We start from the raw sequence: 13,888 nt of genomic DNA on the forward strand, positions 1-13,888 counted from the left end.
TCAAAGACTTTCTATATAATAACATTAGGTTCCTCACTAGCAGTAACTAGCGTTAGGCTACAATGGGCCCTCGTAACAACATGCATGACCCTGCCTCTGTGTATGCTGCAGATGTCTCATTCTGAGAAACTTATATACTTACAACAGCTGTGGCGGACATAGCTAATGTGAAATTGACCTTTTCAAGTCTCCTCGTAAACACGCCTGGCCGTTCTTACATGAACATTATATCACGCATATATAGACCGTGTATATAGACCGTGCCTAGGGTAGCATTGTTACAGTAGTACATGTAGTGAGTTACAACTCCCACCGGGTATGTAAATAGTCATGTTAGGATTTCATCGCATTTATCCATGTCATTTGTCGTATTCCAGTATCGTGAGTTCGCGATACATGTGTTATATTGTCCGTTATGTTTGTTCCGGCATCTGCATGGTCCAAGGAGTGGAATAAAACGGTACTATATAGCGATGGGACGTTTTATTTCGTTAGTGACTGTCTTGTGATTGTGGGATGTTACTGGTCAAGGCCTGTTTCAACTAGACCTAACTCTATGGAATAACACAAAGTCACAGTAGTATTTCGCCCAGGATTGAACGAGAAGCATGGATTTGGATATTCACTGCTAAATTTGGTTTATTGACAGGATACTTTTTCTGTGTTTGTACTTTTGGATAGTAAAACGAGTAAGTACTATGTTCAGCTGAAGCTTAGTAATGTATATGTTATCCTGGTCGATTCGGGCCAGCGTCTTCTCGTAGTTGTTCGATTATGTTTAGTATTTTTTGGGGTAATTCGGTGACAGTAACGTAAACTATTTCCCCGTCACATATCATGCATGAGGCATCTTTTAGGTCTATTCTTCTGTTCAGTTTGCGGTATCTTGCGATCAAATTGTATTACGGAATTGGCAAGCTGCTTGCATGTTCTGCAGAATATTGTAACGTACGTACCTATTGACGCTCCGCCATGTAAACGATGCCTCCATTTGAGTGGAAATTTTGCGAATAAAATAACCCATTTTACTAAATTTTCTGCTTAAAATTGTCTTAAAATGAGTTGTTTGCCTTCATGTGTTCTTGTTTTTAGCTAACAGCTTTTCAAACGCTCGAAATTGGAAGTCAAATACAGTACAATTGTTCGCTATCTGTGTATAAACAGTACCTATTTCAGCGTTTGATTTTCGTGGTATTGTAATATTGTGACGAGCCCGGCTCCTCCGATAGTAATACTATATCAGGACTCGCGATAGAAAGGTACTGGGATATCTTGATGCCGTATTTATGCTTCTTCAGGATGTCTCGAACGGAAGAAAACAATGAGTTCACAGAAAAACAATTTGACGAGATAGGATTTGATTAATGATTCGGTATAATTTCTTCTCTGTCGATTCTCTTTACAAACAAAACTAAATTACAATGATTTGACTTGACTCCGTCAATTAAGCAATTAGAAGGAGTGATGAAATCGTGACGAAGCAATGACGAAGCGACGAACTGGTGACGGAGTGATAAATTTCTGACGGAGTGCAGAATTGCGCCACCATGCCGCCTTTTATACCTTACTTAGAAAAAAATCCCTCTGCGCACAATCAGTAGGCAGCCAATACCAAGATTCAATAAGATAGTTAAAAACTTCTCGTGGGAAAACTGAATCCATGACCTAGATAAATATATAAGAGGCCTGTAAGGTGTCTCGATGGAGTTTTTCGGTAACATCAAAGAGATGGTATCACTATTTCATAACAGTATACCAAACATGACGTCACATGGTGACCAGAGGCTCCTTTGAGTCAATCTCTGTTTTCAGACATTCCAGAGGTACATGTCACGTGACTACCCAAAATGTCTATTTATGTGGTCGTTTTTTGATGGGTTATGGTAGGTTTCGAAGAGTTTTCCACATGTTGATAATGGGTATGTAAACTCCCAAATTAATGGAAAAACCCAACAAAAATTTTTTCTCCATAGTTGGGCTTTATGCTTCAGGCGATAGACTAGGTCTGTGTAGCCTAACGTAACAGTACTCACCTACAAGGCAAAATCGATACATTTTAATATTCTTATGGCTCTCGTGCAAGGCCCGCCATTTTAAAAATCCAAGTGCTTTCATTTGGACAACCAAATATGAAGGCAAGGTTGTCCGAAGGACAAACCTATATAAGTTTCTTAAAAGTGAGCCCAGGTCTGCGGATTATTTGTGGAATATTTACTACGAATATGCCTAGCCTAGTCGGCCTAATGTTAGGCCTACCAAAAATGATAGTTAAGTTGGGAATTGTTTCGGTCGTTTTTATACTGCAAGTATAGTCTAATGAGCAAGGAGTAATTGTATATATGCTAACGTTAAATGAGTCTAGCCTAGTATAGTCAGTAGTGCGAAGTTCGGCATATTGCGAAGATCGGACACCCCAAAGAAACACACGATTTCACAATGAAAAACTACAGGAAGAGCCAAATTTCACCAAAAAGTACGAAGCTACAGTTATTTTCTCTCCAAAATGACCCGTGTGCAAGAAATTACTTACATATTTGTCAACAAAATGACGAAGATCTATGAAGTCTGTTATAATTACTGAAAGAGCAACTGCGCCACCAATTTTATCACCAGCGCCACACTGTGGGTTGCGCGTCCGAACTTCGCAATACTCTAGCAAAGAAATACCAGTTCCACAATCACGAAGAATCTTCTTGGAAAACAACGTGAAAACAGTTTGCAGGAAAGAAAGTTTGGCCGTGTATCGTACTATAACACAATTCTCCCACCATATGAAGTATATTTTCTGGTGAATTATACCAGAAGATTTAGTTTTGGGGTGTTTTAAGTCTTAAGTGTCCGAACTTCGAAGTCACCATGCTATTATTACTAGCCTAGCCTAGTACTAGGCTACTACTAGTCCAGGCTACTTTCGAAATTGTAATTGTAAGATGATAGTACTTACTCAGTATTAACGCTAAAATGACGCTTACAATAAATACGTATCGAAATCGCTTTACTGTTAAGGCCATAGCAGATGATGTTACATTCATAACTGTCTTCTTGTCGGATTATGATCGAAGTTAGGCTAGTAATACCACGGCTATCATGCAATCGTTTTGATGTTATTACCCAGCACCAACTCTTCTTAGGCTAGACTAGGATTTTACTTACAGCTTAGAGGTGTGTTTCCGTCAAATGTGTACGGTGAATGTTTAAGCTAGGACGATACGAGGCAGAGGGTGACAGTGTTACAGTATGTTACCACCAATCAAAATAGATCTTAGAGAAGGTCTGGGGTTTCAGCCAATCGCTGCCAAGCACCCCTATAATCAAGTTGTCTGCAAGAATAATGACGACTCCAGCCAGACTCCAGGCGTGTACAGTTAAGATGAAGGAGCATTGATCATACTCAGTATACAGATGTATAGAAATGGCGAGGGGTCGATTCGAGTGCTTTGGAAGGGATGAAGAAGTCCGAATTTCGAGCAATGTCGCACGCACAAGCTTTTTTTTTCTCCGTTTCGCGTAACTGTGCCGCCTGCGAATTTTTTTCCGTAGTACAGCGAGGGGAACATGAATTATTCATGATCTTACAGAAATTTCCACCACTTCAAAAGTTCGCGGGGTTTTCCAGGTCTACAAGATACGTCATTCATTGGACTGTATCATGCATGATGACATTTCTCGACATACTAAACTGTGTACAAAACGGTTTTCTTGAGAAGTACTGTCACGTGAGGGCTGGGTGAAATTTCCTGTTGATAAATGAATTATTCATTTTTCACTTGTAACATACAGGGAACAGCGCTGTTGTACAACTTTGCGCACGCTCGTGATCACGTACACTGAATCATTGGCAGAAAGTTTTTTCCATCACCTACGTACGTTGCACATGAGATTATGTTGAACGTATAAAAACCTAGGAAAAAACATGACCGTAACCTCGTGTTTCTGTTCAAATGAAGATACCTACGAGAATGTCAGTGCTTGGCTGACTTCGAGGTAGGCATGAGTGTACTTTTTTACTTTACTAACTATAGTGTGGCCCTTGTTCAGTTTAAATGTTACTCTTTGTCTTTCCATTTCCTAGTCCGATTAGCTACGACCCATGGAACATGTTTTATTATTATTATATATAGGCCCCAAATTCTAGCGTGCCATAATTCATTAATTTCTAGTAGAAGTATTCAAAAAGTACTTTCCTGTTCAAAGACACAAGGCTGTAGTCTATGCTGCATCCATACCTGATTAAAAACACTTTTGTTACAGCTTGCAGCCAGGCCTTTGGCAAGTATCTTAATTGATAGACCTATAAATAGGGTTACTAAGTTGATATTTGTGTTAACGTCATATTCGTCAGTGATGAACATGATGATTTACATTTCACAGATTAAGCCAATATAGCCTACTGATTAGAGTGTGCATGGTGAAAGCAGCTGTTTATCTTGGGTCTCATCAAGTGGCTCTCACAGTGCTCAGTCACTATGTGTTTATGCAACCCAGCTACAGCTAAAACTTAACTGGTCTAACTATTGGTTCAAAATTGCCTCTTTACTTAGTACTATAATTACTACAAAAACATGTAATCCCATGTGGATGTCAGGAGTCCCATTTGGGTGTTCAACAGCTAGGTCAATGTCAGATTGGTGCCATATCACATATAGGGCCTACACCATATTGAGCTTGTAAGTTGTATTGGACACATACCTTTACTGGCAAAGTGACTAATCATAAATAGGAATTCCTGCTTGATTATTTCTTGGGAGTGATAATTAACGCATGTTCTTTTTGGCATTTTAATTTGAGAACATGATAATTGTAACTTGATGCCATCATATATCTATAGGTAAGGTATAATAAAATAATGCAGGCATTTATCACTCGATCTGAATCATATCCAGCCACTCTCTGAGCTTACTATTTAGCCAAGCTATAGAAATCAAGACTACTTGAAAGACATGCATTGGCTCAAATTTTTGCACAATAATTAAGTTAATTTTTCAAATTTATAAACTCACATCGGTGGGTATATATTCAGTGGAAATGGAGTCATGGACCCTTCCATTCAAATAGTCACCAATGTATTTGTATCATATAACCTCCCCGTCCTCCTCAAAGTAGGTTAATTTGGAACTAATTTTGCTAATTAACAAAAAGATTGCTCCTTAGAAATCTCATAGGAAAAGGAGTGACAGATGTAAATAGGTTGCAAGCATGGGCGGCGATCATGGGGGGGACGGGGGGGACATGTCCCCCCCAATATTTTAGGTGGGGGGGATATAGTATCTAATATCCCCCCAATACTTGGTGGCATAGTTTTTTTTAAGCATATGTTTTGTATTTTTTTATGGCATCGCTAGTAATTTCAAAATAGAAAATGCTTAGATGCAACTTACAAGGCCTGGGAAGTGCCATTTCCAGCGATCTGGGAGGCATTTTCGGCCAAAATTTTCTTTTGCGCTTCGCGCCAACTAATGGGGGCGCTACGCTTAGAAAGTCTGGGTACAAGCTTTGCCCCTCTCTTGGCAAATTCCTCGCAAGGCGCCTGTCTAACCGAGTCACAATTTGTTATTATATATGACCGAAAGTAGTTTTTACTTTTTTTCGAAATGAATAGCTAGACGGACCGCATCCGTAATGAAATTTGGTTTGCATCTTGTGTAAGTACGTATATGATCCACATCGATATGGGTTCACCGGGTTTCCATTTGGCCTCTTTCCTACAAGATTGCTAACCGCAGGTGCGTAGCCAAGGGGGGTATGAAGAGTGGAGATCGCCCCCCCCCCCCTCGAGCATATTTTTTGGGTATTTTTTATGATATCGAAGTTTTATAGTGACCGTTATAAGAGGTTTTAATATTTGTACACCGATAATTTAACTGTGTCTGAATTTGCGAAAATTCCTTGACCAACATTCTTCATCATATTTCCCTCTTCTCGTGCAACTTTGACCGGTCTGTTAGGGGTTGAGGGGGTTTTTCTATATTGGTTGTCCATAGATGAAATTTTGTACAACATTATGGGTATGTTTTGAAGTGAATTTATTATTCAAATTCTGAACAAATAATGGGCTTAAAACCTTGAAAGGTGGGGCTGATGGGTATTGTGGGGCGTTACGTAGAATTACCTACAAAAGCAATGATCCACAGGAGATGCAATGAGGTCGAACATGATGTGTGACTGGTGACAATCTTGAAAAAAAGGTTATGAATGAAAAAAAACTATTAGGAAAAACTTGGTTCTCAGGCAAAAGTGTACATCTGGTTGGTCAGTTTCAAGCCCGAAAAGTGCCATTTCCGGTGATCTGGGGGGCTATCAAAACCAGAAATTTTCTTGTACGCTGCGCGCCAACCAATGGTGGCGCTCCGCTTTGATAGTAATTCCCCTGCATCCAAGCAAATGTCCCCCCCAATATTTGAAACAGATCGCCGCCCCTGGTTGCAAGTACTTTTCATAAAATATAACCTTAAAATGGTTCTTTCTTCTGTTTTAGAATCTACTCCCACCTCAGTACCACCACTTTTATATGTAAGCATGTGGATGGAGAATCTGCAATTCAAGGGGAGACTACCATCAGACTGTCTCTAAGGAAAGAAGAAGATGTTTCTCAATGGTTGAAAGACTTTCAAGACTCATCTGACATAACATGGAGAAAGTCCAAACTTACACTCTATTGCAGGAGGTCTACCTCTGGGGGTTTTCATAACTAAGCATCTGAAACCCAGCAAACTATAGAAGCTGGCCTGAGGCTGCTGCATTCGATATTTCCTGATGTTGCATATTTCAACAGAAAAGAATTGGGTCCAAAAGTGGTCATCACAGATGATTGCCAAGCTCTGAGGCAATCAATTACTGCAGTTTACCCGAACACTCGCACCAATCTTTGTGTGTTCCACATATTGCAGGCAATGTGGCGTTGGCTGTGGGACTCTCAAAATGGAACTCCCTAGCATGACCGAGCAAGCTTACTCAACATCATCAAAAGTTTGGTGTATGCTCAGTCACTAACACAGCTGGATGAGCTCTATGAAACCTCCATGAATGATGCTCTGGTTTCAAAATATGGCAAGTTCAAGGAACATTTGGCATCTGTCTTTGCAAGAAAGAATGAATTGGCCATTAGTCACCGTGACTCACTCCCCGTACGAGGGAACCACACCAATAACTTCTGTGAGGCAGCAATGAGGATTGTTAAAGATAAAGTTCTATACAGAATGAAGGCTTTTAATGTGATTCAACTTGTAGACTTTATGGATACCCGATTTGAGATGTACAGGTACTACGAATGTCGCCTCACTGATTTGGCAAATAATTGCATGTCTAACTTAGTCAACTCAAAGTTCTTCCTGAGGGATCATTAAGTGAACTGTGACAACATAGAAAAGTTTGGTTGTTTCAAAAATAGGATAAGTACAGGGGCGTATTTAGGGGGGAGGCCATTGGGCCATGGCCCGCCCCTTCACGGATGTCGGAAAATTTTCCTGGCCCACAATGCTGCAGCCTACTCACTGAGCCTGCTCATACCAGCATACTGTAGCGATTCGGATTCATCTGTGCTGCGAGAATCAGCTCAACTCTTTGAGGACTTCCTTCCAGGAGGAGTAGAGTATCTTGGTGCTGAGATTCTGCGTTGGAAAGCGTATTGGGCACGGCAGCCCCCTGAGTCCCGACCAAATCGCGACTTGGATGCACTGGTTGTTTCAAAGAAACTAGGCACATATCCAGTCATCACAGCATTGTTGCAAGTTTTTGCAACTATGCCAGTTACAACGGCTACTGGGGAGCGATCCTTCAGTGCACTGAAGTTATTAAAGACATTCCTGCGCTCAACCATGTCCGAGCAACGCCTGAATGGACTGTCACACCTGTACATTAATAAGGACCTGAAGCTGAATCATGATCATGTGATCGATGAATTCGGACGGAACAATCGTCGGCTGATTTTCAACTAAGTCTTCTCTTTCAAAGGGAGCTACGGTTGTTAGTTGAACTAGTCACACAGAGAACTGTGACGTCATGAGTCCCTAACTCCCTAAGCAAATTACAGGACTTTAAACAAAACCAAGGGTGCTAGGGCCGGGGGAGGCTGGACAAACATTTAAAACGAACGTGTAAAGTTGTAAGCGAGCCATTTTTCAGATTCCAAGAACTTCTACAAATTCATGAGAAGAAATTGTACCTGGAATATATGATACGTTGCCCTAGATTCATGTGAGAAGGGGCCTATGCTGGGATTTTAAAATTGTTTGGTAATTTCTTGTGTAAAATTGTACCTCGAATATACTGTAACACAGTTTTTTCATGCCAGCCCTGGCCGATGTTACAATTGGCAACCCTCTTAGGTTGGAGAGTTGGCAACCCTCGGGTTAGTGTCCTCGGGAAGGGCTTAGCTGGACTTATCCCTTTCATGGTGGGATTAGCCTTGTTGCAATTTATAATTGTGGGTACCTATGGAATAAATGATAAGAAATCGCCCCTGAAAACCCCCAAAACACATAATGATGATGATATTGACAGGGCTAACAAAGCCCTGGAAGTGCTATTTCCTGCCATCTGGGGACCTGGAAAACCCCAAATTTTCTTGTACGCTCCGCGCCAACCAATGGTGGCGCTCCGCTTAGATAGTCCTGCATATTGGCCCCCCACACACAAAATCCTGGCTACGCCACTGGATAAGTATAGAAACAAAATAAATGTGGTTGTAAACTTATTGTCCCCCAGGACCATTCAAAACTGTAGAAAATAAGAATCCAGAAAACAGGTAGTTCTAAAATGAAATTCACCAGCAATATGCTGTCTAATATTATATGATAATAACATTACTCGTACTTGCCTGGGTGAGACTTTCATCACTTGACAAGAAAAAGCAAAAACTAGCAATTCTGTGGGCGTCACATGGCCCTTGAAGTAATAATAACATGAAAGTTCTGTGTATAAAGCAAGGCAGAAATAGTTCATTGTGCTTTTTTTCATGGCAGCTTGGCCGTCTCTACCCAACTTATCCATGCTCCTCCATACAAGCTATTTGAGTGGCATTCTTTTTAGCACATTAAATTAGAGCCCACATTTATGTATGCATGTCAGTGTTTGTGTATGAATGTATGTTTATATAAATGACATGTATGTATGTATGTGTGGGTGTATGTGTGTATGTCTATGTGTATTTTATTGAAGACATACCCACCTTAAGTAACTTTGATAAGATACAATTGAGATTCCTAGAGTGTTTATACTTTTACTTACATGCAGATAGATGACTCCAACTACCGAGTGCCAAGCTTCTCCACAGAGACCACTGAAGTTGTGTATGATGTCAACATGGATGTAGGCACATGCACTTGTCCAGTGGGAAAGACCGGTGGTCCATGTAAGCATCAGCATGCTGTCATGCGAGCATACAATTTGCAAGGTTCCAACTTTGTTCCTGTATCATCGCCTAAACACAGGCAGATGTTCTATTATATTACTACAGGTATGCATGCATGCAATTCCATGTTAGACTTAAAGGAGGATAATGCGTTTGTGGTATAGAAAATTGTCATACCCACAAACACTCAATTCAATCTACACAATGATAGACCATTCAAAATAATATAGCTGGGTATCTTTACTTGCCAGAAATGAGGTTCACACAAAGAAAACTGAACAGTTTTGTAACTCACTAATTATTTGTTCACCCAACCTTTCCAAAATTCAAACAATGCAACTTTCATAACTCATGTATTGTGTGACATTTTAGTGACACAACACTATTTTCACAGTTAGTTGTGATGACTGAGTAGCCTACAATATGGTAGAAGATATTTTTTTCACTCTCCTGTGTGATTAAATGTAAACGCATTATTCACCTTTAAGTTCAGGAGTCAGTGGGTTTGGAGATTGTCTATTTTGCATTAGTTCACATTGGTTCACATTTGTATGCATCTGAAAATATTCAGAAAAACTTAGAAGATAAAGAGCATAACTGGTCCAAAAATTTACCAAAATAATTTTTTATATCAAAATTACTGTTACAACAACCACTGTAATCATTTACCTTGCATGCTAGCTCTGTCGGCCTTCTAAATATAGTCTCTGCTTTATGTATCAGTATGCCCATCTGTCCTGTCTACACTTTGATTTAATCTGTATTATACCTCATGATTAATAATACAAAAACAGTCAGCTTATAAGAATCCTTTAAATGATTTGGAGGGATCAGAGTTCTAACACCATAAGCTACAGTATATAGTTTCAGCCCACGCATTGTGTTTATATGCTAGTACTGCAGGTGAACTTCAAGTGTGTGTTAGTATGACACTCAATGCTAATGTGAGACAATGGGTTTTGTCTTTGTTAAATCTTGTAGTTGTTGTTTACTACACTGTTTTGACCAACGAAAGGAAATTAGAAGTGCCATTCAGGAACTTTTTAGAAGTTTATTCCTGCACATATATGTGCCAACCGACCCACATACACCATGACTGAGTTATTACTATCATATTTACAGGACGAGAGGACTTGGATAAAACCTGGTTTTCAAGTCTGGATGGAATGGTGGATGTTCCCCTGCCAACAAATCCTGCAGATAACCCATCCGAGGCAACAGCTGCAGAAGACATGGTGGCATCTACAGCCTCGACTTCAGATCTATGTGCATCACAATCAATAAACTTACAAAGGGATCTGCAAAACAGATTTGACCAAAGGGGTAGGCCTGCTGTATCTACACATAGCAATTCTTCACTAAATGTTGACAGCCAGTCTGTAGAAAATTTGCCTGAAAGCATTGTTTCAGTCATTCAAGCAAAAGCTTTCTGACCCAGTCTTCAAACCAGCCATTCAGTGTTTCTTGCAAAAAATGCAAGAAAATAAAGTCGGAAAGTGCTATGGTGTCTTCCCTGTACACGTTCGGTAATTACACTGGAGCAGCTTCTATTGCCGCAAAACATCTAAAAATCAAAGCAAGGATACGAAGATGCCTTCAGACTTAAACTCAAATAGGAGTACAACCCACACCATTAGCACGACGGAAATCAGCACTAGGGGGATGCAGAGCACTGATCACTGGAAGACTAACAAAGGGGAGAAACAGGGCAGATCATTTGTACTTGAAACAGGGATCACAACCTGGGAGAGGCATGCTGCCAAAGAGGAAACCAGCAGCTCCCCATTCTTTTGCCCACTGTGTTTCTGAGGTAATCTCTCTAGGTCGTACACTCTCAGCCAAGTAATTTTAGGTATAGTCTGTATTGGCCCCAAACTATAGCACGCTATAATTTCTAGAAGTATTCAAAAAATACTTTCCTAGAGGTCTTTATTGCCCAAATTGTTCTCAGACATTCTATATGAACTCACAAGATTACCGAATGTCCCAATCAGGTAAATTTCCTTCAAGGTGGTAAATTTGACAACAGGTGACCATATTTGAATATCTAGGATATTTAGGGCCAATACAACATACCTTTAAGTTCTGGAAATGTTTCACATGTACTTGAAAGTGTATTACCATGCCTCCGAATGGCTTGAGACTGAGCTCGGACAGGTTTCATAACTTTCTGAAATATAGTGTGTCACATATAAGAAGCCTATCCACCTGTTGTCCATTTTAAATGTAATGGATATATACTACGAGTGCTTTTCACATGGTATTGTTGAGATCAGGTTGACATTGTACTAACTTAGTTAATAGTATGTCAGAGATCATGAAAGGATGGTCATTGAAACCGCAAAGCATCACTGTAAAGTGAAGAGGGAGGGAGCTGGGGGGTGTGGGTGAATTGGTTTGAGTAAGGCACATGCAACTAGAATAGTTTTGGATGATACTTTGAGTCAATCAAGTCCCAACCAATTAACAAAATTGCTTTGCCCACAAAGGCTTCTTCCTAATCAAGGGAAGCATAGGCATATAAGGATGGCAGGATCTGGACTCCACCACAATTCCCAAATTGTTTGGATGACTCAAAAATGTTGGGAAATCTTGAATATTTTCAGTAGGTTCTTGAAGGAAGTTATTTGGAAATTAAAGTTGTTAATGTTATACTTGGCTGATACTATGCATCAATCTATTTAGGCCCTCAAGGCATTTCATACATTACTGATATGTCATGCCTTGGAATTTTTGTGACATTTTATTCTATACATGCTCTACTATATCTATACAGTTACTGCATGAGGCAGTCCTTAATTGTAAGTTTTTATATTGAAAATACCAAAGTATATTGTTTTTTGAACACCACATCACTTATAAGTGAATTTGGATCAGTCTGAGGTAAATATTGGAGAACTGGCGCTCAAATGATTTATCCCCCTTGACTCTGCCAGCAGGTGGCCCTACCACAGGCCTATGGATCCCACATGACTTAAAGGTTTGCACAATACAGCAATCTGGTTTAAAGCTTGCCACCACCCATCACTGGCAATGCACCAATATGAAATTTGGTCAATTTCCTCCTTCCCCCTCCTGCTTGTTATTTCAATACATTTACATGTAATTCTGATCATCTTGGTGTGTGTGTGAAATTTGGGCAAGATTTTTCAAGAATATGTTCTCCCCCAAAATTAAATTATCACATACAGCATGTATAAAGACAAGTGAACAATTTATGATGCCTGTGGGAGAGCAGTTTCGTATGATTTTTGTACCTATTTTTTAGCTTGTAGTCTGTTTTTGTTTCCCAAGTTATTATCACCCCACCGTGGTACGTTGCACCAGTTGGCCGGTTCATTTCATTTGATGTGATACCTGAAAGCTGCACATGTTGACTTTGCATTTTTTGTCAGTCAGCAGTCAGAGGCTCACTACTTTATCTGGTATAGGCACAAAATAATTTATTAAGAATATTGCTTTACAGTAGATTTAAGAGAAATTCGAATTTGGGCAGCAGCTATTGCAATTAAGCTTCCTATATGAGGTGGAGGGATTCTGCATCTTGTTGCTGTATGTTTGATAGAGAATTAACCATGGAATGTTAAAACAAAAGCCATTTTCAACATGACATGAGTGACTTTTTGGTAAAAATAATCATTTCTGGGGTCTTGTATACATTGGTTTGGTATAATACTGCATTTTCATGCAAAATTGGCCAGTCATCATGCTAAAACAGGTTTAGTTTAAGTTATCTAAAGGTATAGGCCTTGCACAGTAGATATGCATTTTTCATGGAATGAAAAAAAGGACTGACTTTTAGTAAGAATATACCCCTCAAATGTTCAATACTGACTCTTTACGTGTGGTCTTTGTATAGTCGTTTTAATGAAGATTAAACTTACTTGTTCCAAACCCCTGAACTTGAATTATATTACTTTTATTTAAATTTTTATTTGTCATATGTCGTAGCTGAATGAGGCATGATGCAGTTCTTCTCGAACATGAATATTGCTAATTCAATCAAGGCTAAAATTATTACCCTCTGGAAGTAAACAATTGAGGATCAGTGTATAAGCAAATATGGTAGATGTCAAAATATTTTCCCATCAAACCTGAAATGACTCTTTTTACCTCGAAAGTTTGGAAAAAAGTCAATACTTTCTTTCTAGCTGGCATTTCTCCCAACAGAACAGAACTTAAACTGTGATTGGAATTGCAATATAGTTTGCGACTGATTTTGTTGGGCCGGTGAGGGGGGGGGGCAGCTAGGAAATGTCTCTCTGTCAAAGCCTTCAGGCTGATTTTATAAAGACAACTAAATTAAGACAAATCCAAAAATAACATCTGAAATGTTCAGTTTCCAGTTTAGCTGCCTTTATCGATCGCTTTTAGACGAGCAGTCAAATCCAGTATATCAAATCCCTTATATGTTATATGCATGGGCAACAGAATCTTTAGATGACTCATCTCACGGCAGAAGGTCCCACAGCTAGCCTTAGTGAAACATTTATTCATAACCACTGACCCGCGGGCGAAAGAGGATCACATATAACTAAC

At 39.6% G+C, this 13,888-nt stretch overlaps 2 protein-coding genes across 2 annotated transcripts in view; one reads left to right on the forward strand and one right to left on the reverse strand.

The window, feature by feature from the left end:
- The window catches only part of LOC139975463 (UDP-glucuronic acid decarboxylase 1-like), an 87,270-nt gene extending 84,091 nt beyond the window's left edge, over positions 1-3,179 (reverse strand). The window contains exon 1 of the mRNA XM_071983461.1: positions 2,945-3,179. Coding sequence (XP_071839562.1) covers positions 2,945-3,032 — 88 coding nt within the window. The 5' untranslated portion in view covers positions 3,033-3,179. The remainder of the gene's footprint in view (positions 1-2,944) is intronic.
- A 4,751-nt stretch (positions 3,180-7,930) lies between these two features.
- LOC139975465 (uncharacterized) lies at positions 7,931-10,782 on the forward strand. The gene is made up of 3 exons (XM_071983464.1): positions 7,931-8,347; positions 9,232-9,454; positions 10,472-10,782. Exons 1-3 carry the CDS (start codon positions 8,300-8,302, stop codon positions 10,780-10,782), a joined length of 582 nt encoding a protein of 193 aa, XP_071839565.1. The 5' UTR covers positions 7,931-8,299.
- The last annotated feature ends 3,106 nt before the right edge of the window (positions 10,783-13,888 follow it).

The sequence above is a fragment of the Apostichopus japonicus genome, chromosome 10 (assembly GCF_037975245.1).
Source record: "Apostichopus japonicus isolate 1M-3 chromosome 10, ASM3797524v1, whole genome shotgun sequence".
NCBI classification, from domain to species: Eukaryota; Metazoa; Echinodermata; class Holothuroidea; order Aspidochirotida; family Stichopodidae; genus Apostichopus; species Apostichopus japonicus.

Bases quoted from the DNA above. Each gene is read 5' to 3' on its own strand.
- LOC139975465 (XM_071983464.1), top strand. From the start codon at position 8,300: ATGTTACAATTGGCAACCCTCTTAGGTTGGAGAGTTGGCAACCCTCGG. The intron at 8,348-9,231 runs GTTAGTGTCCTC...ACTTACATGCAG, and splicing joins GGAGAGTTGGCAACCCTCGG to ATAGATGACTCCAACTACCG. The intron at 9,455-10,471 runs GTATGCATGCAT...TCATATTTACAG, and splicing joins GTTCTATTATATTACTACAG to GACGAGAGGACTTGGATAAA.